This window comes from Lagopus leucura, unplaced genomic scaffold (assembly GCF_019238085.1).
Source record: "Lagopus leucura isolate 7727_CA_CO unplaced genomic scaffold, USGS_WTPT01 Super-Scaffold_774, whole genome shotgun sequence".
In the NCBI taxonomy this organism is placed as follows: domain Eukaryota; kingdom Metazoa; phylum Chordata; class Aves; order Galliformes; family Phasianidae; genus Lagopus; species Lagopus leucura.
The window spans coordinates 5310508-5331936 of NW_024962258.1; the positions used below are offsets into that span (position 1 = coordinate 5310508).

At 40.1% G+C, this 21429-nt stretch overlaps 1 protein-coding gene across 4 annotated transcripts in view; it reads left to right on the top strand.

The window, feature by feature from the left end:
- SHB (SH2 domain containing adaptor protein B) overlaps positions 1-21429 on the top strand; it is a 78132-nt gene that overhangs the window by 56002 nt on the left and 701 nt on the right. For 2 of the 4 annotated variants that reach the window (XM_042864939.1, XM_042864940.1), the window contains one exon: positions 12948-15907. The exons of 1 other annotated variant lie outside the window; for it this stretch is intronic. In XM_042864939.1, coding sequence (XP_042720873.1) covers positions 12948-13131 — 184 coding nt within the window. In that variant the 3' untranslated portion in view covers positions 13132-15907. Of the gene's footprint in view, positions 1-12947; positions 15908-21429 lie in introns of those variants that run through there. One more of the 4 variants, XM_042864941.1, reaches the window with a different exon arrangement.

A 21429-nucleotide genomic window follows, 5' to 3' on the forward strand; every position in this document is an offset into this window, starting at 1 on the left:
ATAATGCACCTCTCCTACACAGAACAGGACTTGTGTTGCTGTAACAATCCAGTGCCCTCCTCACTGCGTGAGGCTGGATCAGGACTGGAAAGAGAGGCTTTGCTCACTTTTCATGTACCAGACAGTTTTGGAGGTGCTTGAGGTCTTGTGCGGGAGACCTGTAAGGATTGGGTCTTTGGATGTTGCTGCTAAATGTGCATGGTGAAATGAACTTTAGAACAGTTTCAGCGTCAAAATTCTGTTTTATTTTATGATGTGTTTATGATGAAATGGAAAGCCTTGACTGTCTTGCAATCTGATAATACACTATGAAGATTCATAGTAGTTAGGAGGGAAACAAGTTAATAAAGCTATAGCACAAAAATAATACTCACCAGCCATGTGTAATTCGCTCTTGTTACAAAGTTGCAGCGTTGTCATTGTTGCATTTACCTACAGTAATTACATTAAGATATGGTTCTTGAAGTCTCTTATATCTCTGGAGTTGATAGATGCCGTGGTGGAAAAAATAAGCTGTAATCTGTAAGCAATTCTGGAGCAATTTCTGGAGCTGATTGGACTCCACTTGTGCTTAAATGTGCACTACATACTTGGCCATGTCCTCCTCTGTATGTCTGTGTGGTGTTTTTTGCATAAAGAATAAGGCTGGTGTTTCCAGGGAATGACCTATCAGGAAGCAGTATGTGACAGAGACTCAAGTATATGCTAATGCTAGACTACTGGCTTTAAAAATGACTGCAGTTTTAACTATTGCCTGCTGTGTCCAGTAAACTGACTGCTATTTAAGTTGAACACACTTATAGGAGGTTGTGTTAAAATATAAAATATAAAATATAGACAGTGTCCTTACAAACCACAGTTTGGTGATTCTGCTCTGGTCGTCATGTCTTGTGGGAGAGGCTGCCAGGTGTTTGATGTCTGTTTCTCAGAGGCTTTTTGATCAGAAGTGTAGCATTTCTATTTCCCAAAGACTATGCCAGTGGCATGCCTGTAGTATAATTACAGTGACTTCGGTTCTTTTTATTTATATATGTATTTATTTTTCTGCGTAAGATGCTTGCTGGATAATGTGTTACTTATTCTCTCTTCTTGTCAGAAAAGAGAATTTATTTATTCCCTCTTCTTGTCAGAGCATTTCTTTACCTTGAAAATTAAGAAGTGTCCTGATTGCCTGCCCTATAATGGTATGTTTTGCAGGAAAGGCTGAAATTTTTATTTCAGGCTGTAGAGGAGATGGCATTTTTCCCTGGCATATGAAGAGAGGAGCTTCCTTCACTTGCCATTGCTTGCATCAGAATTTATTTTGAAAAGTCACTGGAGACATACTCTTTGGAAATGCTTTATAAAACTTTGGGAATATTCCATGAAGTCAGACTACAGCTTGATCTTTTTATTTCAGTATCATCTTGCTCCTGTGAGAGAGAGAGAGAGAATAAGAAATAGAAGTTACATTTATGTTTGCCCTGTCAGTGATGTTAAGTAACTGCACTATGTTCAACTAGAACAGATATCCAATAAGAGAATAATCTTGCTGGTAAATTTAAAAGCAGCATTTCTATTTGTGTGATGTTGCCATGGCTGCAGTGAAGCAGTATGTGAAATGTATCTTTTTCCAGATATATCAGTACCAGAATAGGAAACCATGGTAAATAAAAGCTGTAAACAGAGTGAGAGCTCAGTATGTTATTGCTGTTGTCAGCTAAACTCTTCTCTAATTATTCAATTGTAATTTGATTGAAATTATCGCTGCCTGACTGGCATTGAGCACTGAAACAGTACATTTCAAAAAGCAAATATTGTCATCTCCTTTTAAAAACACTGAAGGCCTTTATTCCAGCAGTAGTGAACTGTGGCATGGTATTGTCATGAGTTGGCATCAGTAGCCTTTTCAGGCCTGTGGGTATGGGTAGCATTCTATTTCACACTTGAATTGAATTTAAATTGTGAATAGCTCCGTGGATGCATCTTCTAACATCTACTTGATGGGTCATATGCTTATGCTTGCAATCAGGAGAATGGGTAGCAACTGACACAGATACTGATTTTATGTGGTGAGAATGTCTTTGTTTTTATCCTGTTACCTATGGCCAAACTCCAGATCTAATCTTGGATGCCAAAAAAGCAAGTTGGGTAAGGCAGACTATCATAGAGGCATGTGAAGAGAGCCCAACCTCTCATTAGATAAGGGACCTAGGAGCTTATTCCCATCCACATTCCATCCTATAATATAAAGCCTTGCATACTTTATTTGATTCATTCCCACTAAGCTCACACCTTAGAAGAACTGGTTATGGACTTGCAATGCCAACCTTTTTTCCCAAAAAGAGAAGATAGAGTACTCTCAGCAATTCCAGGAGTATCCGTCTTGGAGTAAGAGTGGTTTCTCTGGGGCTTTACAAATGGAGGTGGTGGGGCTGCTTCTGGAAACCCCTGAGGCCTGTGTTTTCAATTGAGCCACACTGGTTCATGCAGCAACAGACTGCTGAAGAAATGCAAATGAGTCTCTGCTGTGACTGTATTTAGAACATGGGAAAGCAGTGCTGAAGACGAGGCTGTGAGGCTGAAGAGATAAGCCCTCCAGGCTTTAGCAATGCATCAGATTAGATTTGTAAAACAAATAATTATTAAATTTGTTCTTGTGATGTCTTGCTGTGACTTTAATAAATTTAATAAATTTGAGGAAAGAATTAAAGCTCTGAGGAGCACTTAGCTATCCATAGTCTGCATCCTCCCATTAGAGGATGTTCCATTCATTAACCTGGCTGAGGTTTTTCACACTTCCTACATAGGCTTGGGTAGTACAAGTATGACAGACCTGAGTAGTTGTGATTAACAAAAGCAGTGTAACAGGTAGGCAGGCACATCACTATGGAGGCTTATGGTGCTCTCCTGAGTGGATATGCTAAGTACACTGACAGCTCAGAGGTGATGATCTCTCCAGTACTCCAATTCAGAAGATGATGTGCTTTGGACTGTCCATGATCAATTGAAATATGAAAGGATAGTTAGACTCCAACTGGCCTTCAGAGCAAATGAAAGTTGATATACATCATGTCTTCTATTGGGAGGAAGTGAGAAGCAGGCCAGATGTCTGTTTACCCACATGAGTGATTCCATGAAGTGAAGGAGTACATATATTGAAGTATCTGTGAGGGAAAAATAGCATCTATAGGGAAAATATTGAATTTATACAAGTGCATGCACATATGCATGAGTAAACTCACAGTTCATCCATGTTTTGTCTGAAGCACTTGACTATTTAATGCCAACTCCTGGCAAATCCTCTAGTTAGTGTTGAGAGCAAGCTCTTCTGTGAATGTAGATGATTTTTATGTTTATATATATGGAGGTTGACAGTAAAAAAGACAAACTCCAAGCTTATGGAACTGTGCTACAAGTGTTTTTCTTCAAAATATGTAGAAATTGTTGGCATATTCTGAGACAATAAAATAGTCCTTGTGTAATAACTAATAATTAATAATGTATATAAGTAATAACTAATAATAAATAAATGTAGATCAGTCACATTACAAAGTAGAAAGGTGGAGATTTAGTTTAGCTTTAAGAAAATAAATCACCCAATGAAAAAAGATTCTCAGAAGCTTGCAGGACTACTAGCTATACATGGACAAAATTAGAGAACTGAAATAGACCTTTTTAAACTACAGTTCTAAGCCTATTTAAGTGGTACAGAAGCCAAAGGCACTTCTCACATTCAGAAGCACTGTCTTTGCCATTTTAATTCATTACAATGAGGTTTCCAGTATTAGATTAAACTGATATGGAAATCCATTAAGTTACATATGAGTTACTTCTGATTTCTGTGGTTGCACTGCTTCATTGATGACCCTGTGTTTTCTCTATTTTTACTGTTCAGACAACAGTGATTCTACTTAGTCATAAAAATTGGGGAAGTGCCTAATGTGTAGGTGAGTGAGATATGGAATTGCTTTGTGAGGTGAGATAAATTCTAGTAATTTTGTAGCTGTGAGTCTCTAAGATCATTTATTGGCAGAAGTTGCAGCTTCTGCCCCTATTTAGGTGCTGTGTGCTTTTCCCAGGTAATCATGTTCACCATTGTTCTTTTGGTGTGTTTGTGCTTCTCAGGGACCTTCATCAGCATCAACAAACCAGCATTGTTTTCAGTTCTATCGATACATTTCTGATACTTGAAAAAAGGAAGAGATAACTGAGATAATGACAGCAATATAAAATCTATCTGTACCTTTATATGATTCTGTAGATTGATTTTATTTTTTTTTATTAAAAAAAAAAAAGCTTTTGATTTTATGGTGTTTTTTTTTTAAACAGTTTTTGATTTTATGGTATTCTTCTCTCTGACAACAGGAGACAAGCTTTAGGGTTTCTGAAATACAGCAATATCCGGCAAAGGGAATCTACAAAAACATTACCTATATCTGAAAAGATAAAAGACAGCAGCACTTGTTCAATTTCATTTAATGTAACAAATGTACAATGGAGAGGTCCCCAGAGACCATATTTTCTGGTATTAGGAAAGCTTTCTGTGTTCTGTGGTCTTTGAGAAGGTCAGACACATGAGTGGTTTGTCAGCTTCATGTTACGAAAGTGGTTATTCTGCATGTATGAAGCAACCATGGAAGATGCTCCATTTCCAAGTTATAATGCACCTGTAGATAAAACATCTGTTTTAATTTAAGTTGCTTGTGTAAATGGCTGTAGTTTTAAATAAGTGCTGTTTACCTGGTGAATATTCATTGTGAATATTCATTAATATCATTCATTGTGAATATTCATTAAAAATTGGATATCTCTGGAGGCATTAAATGATCTTTAATATGTAGGTTCATCTGTTGCTCAGCTCAGTTAAAACAAGGATTTTTTTTTCTTGATTATGACAAGTGTTTGAGGCAAAAGATAACATTCTGTGGATGATCTGGACAATCCAGAGACCTGAGGCAGCTGTGTCTTCTTTGGTAGCTCCTCCAGCAGCCACACATTATAGAATCATAGAATTGCTTGAGTTGGAAGGGATCCATAAACATCATCTAGCTCAACTCCCTTGCAGTGAACAGGGACACCTACAGCTGGATCAGGTTGCTCACAACCCCATCCAGCCTGGCTTTGAGTGTCTTCAGGAATGGGGCACCCACCACCTCTCTGGGCAACCTGTCCCACTGCCTCACCACCCTTAATGTGAAATACTTGTTCCTTATATGAAATCTAAATCTCTCCTTATTTACTTTGAATTCATTTTCCCTTGTCCTATAATAACAGACCCTGCTAAAGCTTCTGTCCCCTTCTTTCTTATATCTCCCCTTTCATTACTGAAAGGCTGCTATTAGGTCCCACCAGAGCTTTCTCTTCACCAGATTCAACAGCTCCACTCTCTCAGACTGTCCTCATAGGGCTCTAATCCCAGGGATCATTTTTGCGGCCCTCCTCTGGATGCACTCCAACAGGTCCACATCTATCCTGTACGGAGGACTCCACATCTGGATTCAGTACTCCAGATGAGGCCTCACCAGTGCAGAGCAAAGGGGCTTGGTCACCTCCCTTACCTTGCTGTCCGTACTGTTTTTGGTGCAGCCCAAGATGCCGTTGGCTTTCTGGGCTCTTAGGGCACACTGCTGGCTCAGGTCCAGCTGCCATCCATCAGTATCTCCAGGTCCTTTTCAGCAGGGCTGTTTAAGTCTCTGTGAATGGCATCCCCCTTCAGATGTGTCCACTACCTTGCTGAGGGTGCACTCAGTCCCATTTTGATGAAGATGTTTAATGGCACTGGTTCCACTACTGACTGATGAGCACCATTTGGCATTGTTCCTTGTGTTTTCTGTGTATTCTTTCATGGTTGTAAGTGCTTGGCCCTCTCATACTCCCTCACTCTTTCCTTAAACTCAGTTTTAATTGCATAAGGCTTAGTGAAAACTTGAGATCCATACTCCTGATAACTGTGTCACTGCTGCCAGTGAAATGCCCAGTTGCAAGCTTCTTTATGTAAGGTCTTACATAAGTAAGGTTTACTTACTTAAAGTAAATTTAAAAACTTAAAGTAAAATAAGTAAGATTTACTTACAAAGTAAGGTTTTACTTATGTAAGTAAAAAGCATTTTTACTAGCAATTAGGGTGGTAGAATAAGTGCAGGAAGAGGTATAGAAGCAAGAGGAGAGCCATCATGCTTGTGTTTCAGGTGTTCAGCCATGACTTCAGTGCACATCAAGCTCTTGTAGGTGCACTGTGAAATGTAACAGTAGGAAATCTCAATTTACATGCTGCCTTAAGTTTCAGTCTTTTTCAATGAAATCCAGCCACCTGCTGGACTGTAATAGCTAAAGCACAAGCAAAAGGACAAAAAAAGGACTGTGTGTACGTAAGTGTGCACACTTATGAAGCTGTATCTGTTGTGAGACCAGTCAAAACTGGAGCAGGTCCAGAGGCAGAGTCACTGGAAGGGTCGGTAGATTTAGCTCATGGCACTGAGCCTGGCTGCCCTGCAGAAGAGAAAGTGAGGTGGTGAGCTTTCGAATGCCTTACCAGGAAAGTTACTAAGAATATGGCTGTTTGTTGGATAGTGAGTCACAAGCTTCAGCAAGGAGTTCTCATTGCATGTAGGGAAGAACTTCTTCCCTGTGAGAACAGTGCAGCCCTGAGACTTGGGTTGGAGAGGTCAGGAAATGTTTATCCTCACAGATTTTATGAAACTGCCTGTTCAAAACACTCAACAACCTGATGGGCAGGTCCTGCTGCGGACAGGGAGTTGGACTGGCTGGAAGCACACATCTGGAGGTGTATAGATGTGCTGTAAGCCTTAGCTGAAATAGAATTGAAGTTACAACAATTAACAGCTATTGTAATTCTTAATTTAACAGTCATCTTTTAATGACGCTGTAGTGGTGAAAAAACATTTCCTGGTATTTGAGCATTGGTTTGCGTTAGGAAGTAAAGGTTACAAACTTGACATTGAGCAGTGTGTGCTGACAGAGATGAAAGGTGACTACTTTCTTTAAAAATGGAAGAGGGAAGATCCTGTATGGTTTGGTTTGCCTAGTGCCTTTGTTACTGTGCATTTCTACAGACTTCCACAGAGCTACTCAGAATGCATGAAAACAGCCAGCAGATTTAGATGGCTAATTACTGTCCAGATAATAGTAAGTATGTTGGAAAAGGGAGATCTAGAAATCTGAAAGTGGTTGAAGTATGCTTGCCTGACAGGTGGTGAGGACTCGTTTTCTCTGGAATAAATGGTAGGTAATTTCAAAATTAATAGTACAGCTGAGTATGCTTATTCACTGTAATAAAGGTTTCCAGCTTGATATCCTGAAGAGGATAACGTATGCTTTTGATCCTCCTAAAATCTATTCCAGTATTTAAATTCATCTCAAAACCCTAAGTACAGTTGCCTCTAACATTGTTTATTTGCTGGCTTTGAGACTGTTGTGGCCACAAGAAATATGTGATTCTCAACTCTGGTTTCATCAGAACCTTCAAGATGTTCTGCCATTTTTTTGAGTGATTTTTTAATTGCTTGGCTTTTGTCAGCTTTTTGAGGTTCCTAGGGTTGTTTAACTCCTTCAGTCGGGGTCTCCTTTTGCCAAGGCCCTTTGCAGTGGTGTGCACCTTCCTTACACTTTTTCTTTTCAGTTTGGAGAAATGTGACTACTTCTAAATTTTAGATTATTTCAGAAATGAACTGAATGTGCATAGTGTCAGTAAAACCAGGAATGATCTTTACTTTCTCTCTTGTCAAATAATTTCTGTGCAATCATTGCCTTCAGTGGGATAGAAGAGCTGAATTCAGCCTTTTTGTCATCCATGGAGGATGTTGTTTACTAAAACCCTAATCCTACGAGCTTACAGATATACTTGTGGTTTTCCTTAAATGGCATAGGAGAGTGAAAGCAGAGTTTTTGTTGCATGTGAAAATGTAAGACTGATTTGTAGAAGAGGTCCTGTTTTTCAAGACTGATTACATAAGCTCTACAGTAGGTTCTGGTTTTTGTATTAACCTGGGCTCTATACATTTTAGTTAATTTAAAACACATAACATCTTCTTGGAAAGCAGTAGTTGTAACATAAGAAAATCCTAATTCTTATCCCTCTATGCATTTCTAGTCTGCTTTCAGCCTAAACAGAAATTACAAGGAGGTGGCTGTTAGCAGATGAGGATTTTGCCACTTCTACAGAAGTCCAACAGGCTAAACATCATTCCTGCTTTCTTAGCAGCAGATTAGCATTGCTATAGAGAATAGAGCCTGGGCACAACAGAGCACTCTTCTGCAGAGTACTGTTTTGCATGGTGCTGTTTTGCATGGTGCTGCAAACCCTTTTTACAGAGGAAGTGACACATGCTTGTACGGTGGAGATAATGGCTGTTAGACACAGGATGACAATGCTGTATGTTCTGTGTTTGAAAAAGCAGAGCTGAGCCACAGGAACAATAATCAGGTCGGAAATTTGATTTTTCCAGTAAGTGACTTGTTCAATTGATCACTCATATACGGGGGAAAACAACAGGTTTGTTTTTTGTTTGTTCCAGAAAAGACTTGAATTCATTTCTTTGTTTCTGTAAGTTGCAGTGAAACATTGTCAGTTTTGTTCAAAGTGACAACATGAAACAGCATTCATTTCAAGCATTGCTAGAATGCTTTTCCTGATGCTGCTGCAATGTTGTTGCCTTTTTCCTTGCCCGAGTGACATTTCACTATAAATGCCCTGATGCAGAAAATCTGTTCTGACAAGACACCACTTTCTACAGCAAAACCTGTATTCAGAAGGCTTGACCAATTTTCCTGATTGTGAACACGAATAATATTTCATAGTTGTTAGCATTTTCTGGAAAAAAAATGCTAGGCTTAGTGCCTAATTAATATTTCCTGAAGGTTCTTTTACCAGAGTTCAGGCATAGGATCAAACAAAGCGCGATCTGACGAGCAGTCTGCACAATCCATTTTCCCATCCTCTCTGGATTTTGAAAACCTGAGGTAAAATGTGTGGGAAAGCTCTAATTCAAAGTCGCTTGGTTTTATGGTTCAGTTGCAAAACATTTTAAACAAGGTGTGACTATTAGTCATGTATCATGTATTGTGTCTGTATAAACACGTGCCCTGGAGAGTCCAAAGCAGTTTGGTACAGGGATCAGTATTCAAGAGTTCTCCAGTTCTGCATTTGAAACTCATGAGAATGGTTGAAATAAGGTAGGAATTATTGTTTTCCGTAGTGTCACTGTGTTGACGCTGTCTTTGTTTTGTCACTCTCAGCTGAACAAAAACTTGGGAGAAACACTGTGAAATCATAGCAACATTTGGAAGTCACACAGGAACCATTTGTTACATTAATTAAATAAAGTTCCAGCATATTTTCTTGCAAAGTGATTATGTCAGATCTACATAAGACACTGGCTTTCATCAGTGTTCATGTATTCAATTTGGGGTTTTCTTTTAGGTTCTACTTGGTTGTCAGACCTGGAAGCCCAGGAAGTTTCTAGCAACTATTGTTGCTGAAATAATTGAGTAATCCAGATTCCAAAAACATGACAATACATTGTCAAAGGCATGTTTTGCTTGTGCTTGTAAAATTCAAGTGAACACAAATGACACTGCAGAAAACTAAGCAGAAACTGATTTACAGCCACTTCAATCATAGAGCTTTTCCTTCATCTCTACCTTACATTTCAGTAACCTCTATATTTACTAAGATCAAGGCATGAATTGAAAGGGTTCGGAGGAGATGATGATGGAGGAATATTACTTTCAAGTTTCCTTCTGAACTATATTCCTGTAATTCTAGTCACTGGTCTAACAGAAGTTTTGTTGTAAAACAAGTGTAGACATATTCTGTCCATGCCAGTTACTAATGAGCCCTAATTTTCTTTGAGTTGAGGCATGTCAGAAGAGGGGAGCCTGTAAGGCAGACTTCAGAAACAAAAAGGGAAGGGTTTACAGCACAGGATCCCAATCCTGTGATCTCCGAATGGAGATCTTTCAAACCATGTTTGAAATCCTTGGCACTTGGAAGAGCTAATTTCAAGGGCGTGGTTCCAACAAGGAATTAAGTGGCTCAGCTGGAAAGAACCTACAGAGATCTTTCAGTCCACCTACCACACCACTTCCTTCCGAGTGAATTTGTTCTTCATTCTAGAAGACTGGAAATGTCTATCTTGGTATTTCTGGCTGCAACAAAGGATGTCTCAGTTAGTTTACTCGGAGCAAGGAAAGCAGATAACAGATTCACAGTGTAATTTTTGGAAACTTAAAAGAAAGCAAGAAGGGAGGGAGGAAAATACTGAAAACAGAAAATTCAGCTTCTAATGATCTTTGCTTTCATCTGCCAGTAACCTTGGAATAGTGCTCAGCTTAAAGAGTTCTGGACAGCTGGGATAGAAATTAGAACTCACTCCATCATTAAAAATGCGGTGGTTACTGTTGCGTACAAACACTAGCAATCAGCAAAATCTGTTCATTGTTCGAATGCTGATCTTTCCTCTTAGTCTTTTTTCTTTTGTGAACGAGCATTCTTGTTATTGCAAAGCTTTGACATCAGCTTCATGTGGCTGCTTAGCCACTCATAGAGAAGGACATCAGAAATCTACTTCTGAGGGCTGTGCATTCAAATGGGGTTTTACTGAGTAAAAATTATGCTATTTTGGGGAGAACTCAAAACCATAGAAGTGCAAGGGAGGAAGTACAATGGATGTGAGGGGGGTTTTCTTGTTTTGGTTTTCTGCTTGTTTTTTGGGAGGTTGGTATTTATTTCACAAGAAACTACAATAAGATCTACCCCCATTTCAAACCTATTCAGGGAAAACCTGCGAAGGGGAAACTCTGGGTTTGGGGCTGTCTAAACACCAGACTTCTCTATATCTTCTTCAGCAGGGGAGGGAGGGGGGACATATATGTAGGTGCAGAATCCCAAATTTTCAACAGTCAGAACACTAGGTTAGCATTTCCTACTAGTTTTCTAATAAATACCTTTAAAAGAAAACTAGCTTTCATTGAGAACTGTCAGAGATCTTGCTGAATAATTAGTGGAGATAGCTAAGAATGAAAATAATGGAAGATAACAATGAATACAGTTTTTCATCTCCATGTGACCAGTTGAAAGTTGAATCACCTGGGAAGTTTCACAAAGGTCTTCAATAGCAATTGGTTTTAATAGAAGAGCCTTGGGCAAATAAAATCCCTGCGTGTGTTAGCCTTGTGGAATTCATCTTTCAATGGCTAAGTGAGGCCAGCATCCAAGAGGGCTACAATGATTAAGTGGTGACATAAATGATGATATAGTGACTGCAGGGAAAGGTTCTTTGATCATCAGTTTAATCCTTCTATTCCCAATAGTTCATTTTGCTTCATTACTGAGTTTTAACAATTGCAGGTCTACACCTCTCAAAAATTATAGTGCAGTCTGATTGAAAAGAGAGTATGTGTGTTGAGATACTGATGAGTTAGAATAGAAGACTTGGAAAACAGTGATGGATTTTTGATCCTATAAATATGAATTGCATGTAGCTGACATTAAGGGGACTACCGTTTCTGTAGGATGAAAGTGGTCCCTCTATCTCCAGTCATATCAGTTTTGTATGAAAGGTTTTTCAGTCATTCTGCTATGAAATGAATTGATCTAGGGTGAGTGTGGCTTGTATTTTTCATGAAAAATTCATCAAGCAATTACCAGAAAAAGTAAGAGCTGTGAGAGGTACATATTAGCTGCAGGCAGTATGTACCAGCAGCTGCAAAATTACATCATGTATTATTAAATATCTTGCTTTTTAGAAGCAGATTGGTTTTGTTACTAGGGTCAATTTCATTAGCAGCATTTCATAGCCCTTTTGATCAAAAATTGCTTTTTGTTATGGTAATGAATGGTATCCAGCATTGGCATGAATTGCATGTTTCCTTTCAAACACTGCATACACTAATGAGATGCACCAGTGCTGGGGAGTTCTCTGTGATTGCAGTTTGCTCCGCAAACACGTTTTACCTAAAGAAAGAGAAATTGCCGAGAAAATTCTTCTTTTGATGAGAAATGGACCACTGGAGCTTCTCTGAGCAACATCTCTGAGCTTTGATGGAGTAACATAATAACAGAAGTATTTGTTCTTGCCATACCTCTCTGCTTTGCAGTGAAGGGAAAAACCAGCAGCACAGATGTTCCCTTGTTTGTAAGAAATGGTCTGAAGCTATGACCACTGGACCAGAGCACTGCTCAAGTCAGTTCAGGACGTGCATCTTTGCAGACTCCTTGTAGAACTGCCTATGGTGATAGAATTTTGCCTCGTGCATTGATAGTTAACTATTATTATGTTTAAGCTAAAACATGTATTTAGTTTGCCTTAAGAATGTAAAAAAAAAAATCTTCAACAAAATCTCATACTGACTTGCACCTGCGGGAAGGCGGCAGGCCAACAGCCAGAACTAAGCACAGCACAGATGGAATTTTTTAAGCCCTAGATCTCTGTAAAGGGCCGATCTGAGGAATTTTCCCCAGCTGAAGGCAGCAGGTCTGCCTGCACAAGGTCACACTCTGGGCAATTGCTGTAGGGTAGGAAAGGTGTACCGTGCATAGAGGTCTCCCTAGGACAAGATCTGTCTCATCTGAATGGGGCTTACAGCCTGCATAGACCCAGTACAACAAAAAAGTGGCACCTTTTGTTGAGAAATGATGGGTGGTTTTGTGAAAAGTAAATGCTCACAGCAAAATGTAAGGGAAGGAGAAAGAGGCTGTCCTCTTGCATGCCTCTAGGTAAGCTCTAGGGTAAAACAAACTTGCTTTGCCTTTGTGCTGGACTGCCTCTGAATGTTTGCAACTAACAGTCACTGTGTGTTGGAGTAGTCTAGACCTGTCACTTAGAAAATGTCTTGCTCTCTGACATTCCCCTGCATTGTGAATGAGTCTGTGTGCTGAATGATGTCTTGTGGTGCTGTCCTCCTCCTGTACAAAATCATGAACTAATACTTTGTTTTTCTTGTAGGAGCAGTCAAGGTTTTATGCACATGAAACTGATGAAAACCAAAGAAAAATACATCCTGGGTCAGAATAGCCCTCCCTTCGACAGTGTTCCTGAAGTCATTCATTACTACACTACAAAAAAGCTTCCTATCAAAGGAGCAGAACACTTGTCACTGCTCTACCCTGTGGCTGTGCGGACCCTCTAATATCCTAGTCTCACCCCTTCCTGTGGATGGGAGGTGAGAGGTAAGCAGGGTTGCACTAAATCCATTGTTGGAATCCAGCACTCAAGTCTATGATGCAGAGCAACTGCCTTTAGACTGGGGCATGTGGGTCATCTACAGAATTGCGTATGGGACTTTGTGTATGGGAATATTATGCTGCAGCATGCCCCTAAAACTGTGCTTCTGTGTAAGAGAAAGAAATCTTACCTTAGTACAGAGAGAACAGATAGCCTTCCCAGAGCTTCTCTGTGAATGCAAATACTTCCCAACAAAACATTCTTTCTCCGGGGTTTAAACTGAATCAAGTTCTTCTCAACAGTAAAGCACCAGCAGCATTTATTCTCTTCCTACCCTTAGGAGCTTTTCCATGTGCAAAAGTAACCTGCCTGTGAGGTTCTTGGTGTACCTGAGAAGGAGCTGATAGCAGCCAAATCCTTGCAGCTCAGTGTGGTCACTTAGCTTGGTGCATTTTGTTTTCTTAATGCCCAGAGTTTAAACCCCAGTGTTTCTTGGGGTAGTCAAATGTGGAAACGTTATTAGGCACATCAAACTTAATGAATAGTTTTGTGAGAGCACGTCATGGTCAATTATTTATGAATAAGGGGATATAATAAAAAAAAGTAGTCTATTCTATATTTTTATCCTTTTTTTTTTCTTTTTTGGTACAATAATAAATCTATAAGGGTTACTGTCTTCATTTGCAAGTTTCATTCCTAGATGCAGGTGGCTAATATCGTTTGGGGAAGTTGCACCCTGATGTTTTAAGTAGTTGAGAATGAGTCATTTTAATATGTGGGTTAGTATTTATGCATGAGGGTGGTCAAAGGCTTCTAAAAAGCTTTTGTAGGCAAAATCTTCACTTGCTTATTTCATCTGAAACAAACAGTTGTCACACTGAGGTAGCAGACTCAGAAGTGTGTGTTACACTGCCGTTACGCAAGCTGGCTTTCACAGCTGTGCAGATGAAAACAGTGGTATGTAGCAGAGCAGAAATTCGATTTTCCAGTGTGCAAGACATTCTTAAAACATGGTGCCTCAACACACATCTTCTGGCCAGTGTTCATTTTCCCCATGAGCAGAACTCCCCTTGCTGTATTTCATACACTGCCAGCAAGAAGCACTGCAGAAGCTGCTCTCTACCTCAGTCCTGCCAACTCGGTGCCCATTCACTTGAGAGATATTTGGTACATGCTCTGTGTGCTCGTTGAATGCGATAAGTGAAATACTGTAATTGTGCAGCAATTGCAACTGGGGATTCAATAGCCTGGTAGTCCTCACTTTGTGCCATCTCCCACCTATATCTAGAGTGTTGTGCATTAATCTATCAGATGTTTTAGTAGCAAACTGGTTTCATGCAGTTTAGGTATTTTACAGACTGCAAAAGGACTGTGAAATTGTGTGTTATTTAATTCAGCTTTTCTTTCCTTTCTTCTCTTTTATGTATGTGTAGAAGTGCAAATCTGAAAAAAAATGTAATGAAATAATCACTTACTGCCTGTAAAAGTAGTGCTTCACTGTATTGTCTAATCTGATAAGAACCTGAAGGAAGTCACATATAATGTCATCAGTGGTGAATGTTCTGCTGCCTGTCTTTTAAACCTGCCTTGTTCTGTTTATTGACATCCAACACAGTCTGAGCAGGAGCGGACCATATGTACATGAGGAGCCTAGTGTCATTCCGTATATTAACAGTCATGAGTCAAGCTGTCCCTGTCTCACATGGAATTCAGAGGCAGAGGTTCTTACTGGTTTTCTGAGAGAAGGGTTGTACAATGAAGTTTACAAAGAGACAACATTCCTCTCCAAGAAACAACTACTCCAGTTTTTGTGTTCTCACCTTGCACCCTTTGCATTTCCCTAATGCCTTCATTCTCCTCATAAAATCACCCAATTGGCAGGAGCATAAAAGCACTTTAACATCAGCATGTTTTTGCTGGTGCAGGACTACATGAAGGCAGATCTCTCACAGATTAGGAATCAGATTGCTTGCATCTGCTGCTGTCTCTTTTTTTTCTTTTTTGCTTGTGTGACTCTGGCAATGCCCACACGCCTCCTGGGTGAAAGGGATGTGATACTGCCTTTTTCCCATGGCAAAGTGTGTTTTTTAGAATCTGCCATTGTTGCTGTCCTACAACTGTTTTTCTTCTCTTATGGAAAAGTAAGCCCCTACACTCTCTAACAATTAGGAGCAGAAAGCAAAATAATTGTAAACCAACACCTCGCCCTTTCTTACCTATACTTCTTTAGTTCATGGAGAGGACTGTTGTACTGAATTTTTCTTGACACAGGCTGATAAAAAGTCTGTTAAAGCCAGCAGTGCCACTTTATTGCTGTCTGCAGGTTTGGGGTTGGGATCCCAAGCCTGGCACAAATCAGGTCAATGTGCAACATACAGATCTGTATACAGTTTACTACAGCTTCAAGGATCAGACCATGATTGAGCAAAAGGAAATCATCTCAGAAAATGTTGGTTGTCAGTGGGTAGGTTTTTTAATTATTTTTTTAAAAAAACTTTTAGAAAGAAAATACTCAGTAATTGCAGAATAAATAAAGCCAGGATTTTGTTTGCACTGTAATGTTGTCTTTGTTTATTTAAGTGATTGTATGATATTTTTTCCAGTGAAGGAATATTCTTCCCAGACGTTTTAATGTACATTGAAAATGCAGTGTGTTGCGGTGTGTAGTATTGAATATGGGTGGACGATCTCGTAGTGATCATGCCTATATAGCACATTAAAAGTTTATTTTAAAAAAATCATAAACATCTCCAATTTCTTCCTGTAATTGTCAATGTGTACTCAGATTGTTTTGAACAGAACAGTTGAATTGGCTTTTCAAAACATCTTGTATTTGCATGTCTTAACGGTGTACTAAATATTATTGCTGGGCTATAGAAAATCAGATGCCTTGGTTCTGCCCTGACTAATTCTTTGGACAGTGTGTATCTTTGCAAGGATGCAACAAAAGCAGCACAGGTGCATGTATGAATGATGTTGCTGTCTAATTGCTGGAGATGCTCACAGAATCCAGTTTATTATTGTTTATTCTGTGTAAATACTGCTGAATCATCTTTTGCAGTCTTTAAAAGAGGTGCTCATTAGGCCTCTGTTTTGGTGAGTATTTCAGCACGGTGAAGGCAGCTGAGCATCTGTACGTTGGGAATGGAAGTTTTGTTGGCTAGTACTGCACCTTGCGTTTCCTTCCATAACTGGGAAAATTTTTAAGATTTGTCTGAGTACAGCCTTCTGTGGAGGCTGTACTTACCCAGAGATACAAAACACACACTTGGAGTTTCTCAAAGAACTTGGCCTGTGTCCATGTTCTGAGGAAAAACAGTTGGAGAATGACATATTTATGTACTGTTTATCTATATTGCAATGAGGTTCAGGGTTTGCCCTTTCTCTTGCTGTCATTCTGCAGGTTGTCAATGCAAACACTGTTTGCATACTGATGGCAACATCAGTAGTAGCTGCAAATGCCACCTTTCATCCAAAGTGTGACTCCATGTTCACCTTTCTGATTACTCTCTGGGGAAACCCTTCCTTAATAGCTGGATGGCAGGGGAGAGCCTGCCTTAATCCTCCACTGCTGCTGCCAGTTATTCATGCTGACCTTCAGCTGGGGCATTTCAAAGCTGTGCCACAGAAATGACACAGGTCTGTCTGAGCAAGAGAAGAGCAGACTGAGCAGTAGAGCATCTCCTGTTTTTATGTGGTGTTTCTCTTTTAATAATGTGGAACGATCACACTACGAAATACTACAGATTGCTTCTTTTTCATTATTCTGGGTTTAGTCTCTTGTGAGAAGGGAAGGATATCACAGCAGACTAGTTGCTGGACCCTGTAGTTAGTTCAGTTCTTTCTCACGTGTCTTACACTGTCTTTGTGTTTCACTTACTAATGCTAGCAATTCCAAGACAGAAGCACAGTAGCTTAATTGCAACTTTGCAGAGCAGCTTTGGGAGATCGATAATTATTGAGGGATGACACCTCCCTGTCATCATTTTGTCAGCAGAAAGTTGTTGCTAGCCTGTCAGCTAGAAGTCAACATCCACAAAGCCTGTAGATAAAGAGTTTATTTAAGGTAAATCCAGTGACTCTCTTAGGTCTGTCTGCCAGACATCCTGGACTAGTTCTCTTTCTCTTCCAATCATAGAATCACAGAATGGCTTGGGTTGGAACAGACATCAGGGATTATCGAGTTCCAACACCCTCACACAGGCAGGGTTGACAACCACTAGATCAAGTACTTATCAGGCTGCCCAGTGCCCCATTCAGTCTGGCCGTAAACATCTCCAGGAATGGGACATCCACAACCTCTCTGGACAACGTATTCCAGCACCTCACCACTCTCTAAGCAAAAAACTTCCTCCTAAATCTTCCTTCTTGTAGTTTAAAGCAATTTTTCTTTGTCCTACCCATGTGTTTGAGAGGACCATAATTGTTAGTAAACTGGAGGGAAATTTAGAGGGAGTTTGACAGTAAGGAATGGGCCAGCATAAGCCTCCTGAAGTTCAGAAGAGACAGTTCCATGTTTGGAAGCAGTTACCTCTTGCAAGAGGACAGACTGGAGGATGATCAGTGGGAAAAGTTGGTCCCCCTCCTGCTTAAAATCTCCCTTTAAATACTGGAAGGCTGCAAGAGGAGGACTTTGCCCCACCCTCGGAGTCATACTGAACAATAAATTAACAACTGATTTCTTTATAGATACTGGAGAAAACCATTCATGATTAAGATAGAATAATGTCCTGTGTTTAGGGCTTCAAAACAACACATTTAGTGCTCAACCGAAATATCAAATGTTATTAGGAGACCTAAATATACTGGATGTGAATATTCGAAAAACAAAAGTGGGATAAAGAGAAATACGAAATGGGCTATCAGAATTACTGATAAAGAAATGGTGCCAGCGTTGTCCATAATAAATCTTTTACAAGCTGCCTTGATTCACAGAATCATAGAATCATAGAATGGCCTGGGTTGAAAAGGACCACAATGATCATCCAATTTCAACCCCCTGCTATGTGCAGGGTCGCCAACCACCAGACCAGGCTGCCCAGAGTCACATCCAGCCCGACCTTGAATGCCTCCAGGCCAGGATGCAGTGCTGCAAATGGAGACTTACAACACTGAGTAGAGGGAGACAATCACCTCCCTCTCCCTGCTGGCCACCCCTTTTTTAATGCAGCCCAGAACACAGTTGGCCTTCTGGGATGCAAGAGCACACTGCTGGCTCATGTCCAGCTTCTCATCTGTCAGGACCCCCAAGTCTTTCTCTGTGGGGCTGCTCTCAAGGGGTTCTTCCCCCAGCCTGTATAAACACCTGGGACTGCCCCAACCCAAGTGCAGCACCTTGCTTTTGGCCTTGTGAACTTTATTACCTTCTGGTAAAACTTTATTGTGATATATTGCTAATATTTTAACAGGAGCTTTCACTGAAGAATTAGTCTACAAAGTCTATAAAGTCACACACAAAGTTGGGAATATTTAACCAGATTAGGACTGGGAATATCACATGAAAAATATTAGGGCTCTATCCAGGAAGTTACTTACCTAAGAAACCAATGGAAGGTGAAGAAAAATCAGTCCTAGCTGTGACACTCAATATCCTGTTATATATGTCTTTTTCAATAGATGAAAAATCTCTTGCAATTGTTCTAAGGACTAATCTCATTATTTTCATAACTGTCTTGGCCTCTATAATTTATTTAAGAAGAAATGAATCTGAGAATGGGCTTCCAGTCACAAAACCATGATTCACATTTAATAGAATTAATGTAAATAATAATAATTCCATCATTCCACTATCCTATTCTGCCTACATCTCATAATGAGATAACAGTGTTTATGGTAAGAATGTAATGCTTAGCACTCCTATCTTATCTGACTTTGTTCACTTTTCAGCAGTCAGTGGCTGCCAAGTTCTCCAAAATAAACACATCCCTTTTGCAGAAGGGTGCTTAGGGCAATTTATACCAATCTCAGGGAGATGGTAAATCTCGGTATAAATCATTCTTTGCATATCCATCTGCCTATTTTTAAAGATCATGTAGAAGGCCAAGAGCTACCCCTAGGGGTAGCCCAAAAGTCTACAGTACAGCAGTGTGCACTTAAAATTTGTCATTGCACTGCCCCTTGGGAAAATTATTGTTCAGGAAGGACTCTCATTTGAATGTGACTGTCTCGAGAGCATAAGAGACATGCCATCTTCTATTCCTATTCAAGATGCTCCCTTTTAACACTAATGATACTTTAGAAGTACAGTTTAAAGATGGAAGTGTCTATGTAAGAAAACATGTTTTGTTCAACAAAGCTATAGACATTTCTGCTGATGGAAAAGCAAAGATAACTTGGGCTGAATTACTGCCCATTACCCAAGTTTTTGAAGCTGGAGCCAGCACTGTTCGTACTGATTCTAGTGATGTACACAGCCACCCAGTGGCTTGGAAATCATAAATGGTAGTGAAAAGATAGGTTAAGCAATGCTTGTACTGGGAAAAACTACATCCTTTAGCTGTACTCTAGCATATCTTGCTCCCTATGCATTTCAATCAAAAATTTTATCGTAGAATTGGTCATAGCACTGGTCCCAGGATGTACCTCTGGGGACAGTACTCATCACTAGACTCCACATGAACACAGAGACACTGACCACAATACTCTGACTGACCATCCAACCAATACTTTAAACGTGGAATAGTCCACCCTTCAACTCCACATCATCTGACCAATATGGAGATCAGGGCACTGTGTGGAACTATGCCCAAGGCCTTGTATAAGTTCAGGGAGATGACGTTGGTTGCCCTTCCTTTGTCCACTAAGGCCATCACTGCATCATAGAAGGCCATCAGATTGGTCAGGCGCAATCTGCCCTAGGTGAAGCCATGCTGGCTGTCTTGGATGACCTTGTCTTGCATGTGCCACAACACATCTTCCAAGAAGTTCTGCTCCATAATCTTCCCAGGCACAAACATGAGCCTAGTTCCCTGAGTCTTTCTTTTTCCCTTTCTTAAAAAAAGAATGATGTTTCCCTTTTTCCAGTCACCAGGACTTTGCCAGACAGCTGTGACTTTTCAAACATGATGGAGAGTGGCTTGGCAAATTCATCAGCCAGTTCCCTCAGAACCCTGTGATGCATGTTGTCTGGCTCCATAGACTTGTACACATTCAGTCTTGAACAGTTTCTTACAGTGTATGGGATTTTGTTCCCCAAGCCTCTGCCTAAAGATTCTGGGACACGAGAGGTATAGGATTCCTGATTGTTACTGAAGATTGAGGCAAAGTACTTGTTGAGTACCTCAGCCTTCTCCACATCTGTAAAAACCAGTTCTTCCCTCTCATTTATCAGGGGGGTACAACTTCCTCAGCCTGTCTCTTCTGACCAGCATACCTGTAGAATTCCTTCCTGTCATTTTTCACATCCCTTGCCAAGCTCAGTTCCATCTTCACCTTGGTTTTCCTGACCCTATCCTTGCACATCCAGACAGCATCCCTATATACTTTGAGGCCACCCATCCCTGCTTCTACTGCTTATACTTCACATTTTTGTTCCTCAGTATGACCAGCAGTCCTTGCTCAGCTGTGCTGTTTTTCTGCCTTCTGTGTGAGATTTCTTATCCTGGGGAATGGAGAGTTCTTGTGCTCTCAGAAAAGTACCCTTAAAGTTCTGCCAGCTCTGTTCTGTTCCTCAGATCCTAAGAACATTTCCCAAGAACATTTCTCATCCAACAATTCCTTACACAGCTGGAATTTCGTTCTGCTGAAGTTCAAGGTTCTGATTTCCCTCTTTGCCAGGCTGATGTTTCTCAAGATTACAAAGCAAACCAGTGAATTGTGGCTGTAGCACAGACTGCCTCCAGTCTTAACCTCTTTAATGTTCTCCTGTGCACTGATGAACTCCAAATCTAGTAATGCTTCGCCTCCGGTTGGTTTGTTCCAATTCCTGGACCAGGAATTTATCCTCATCAGACTCCTGACGACTCCTGAAATCTGTTATCCTTTTATCTTTTTAAACAACCATTACTCTGCAAGAAAGAAGTGTAATATAATTAATCCCTTGGTAGACAGATAAATAAAATTCAATCAATTTATGCTTGCATTGTTGTCAGGTTTAGGTATTGTGAAACTCAAAATAGCTACTGTAAATATTTCTGCTATGTTTGATGTTATTTAAAATGCTTTAAAATATTCACGATCTAACATTTACTGGCTTTCATGATTAACCATTCAAAACTGTTGGACTCCAGGTTATCTTTTGGCGTAACAAGGAGGCCTACTTGTA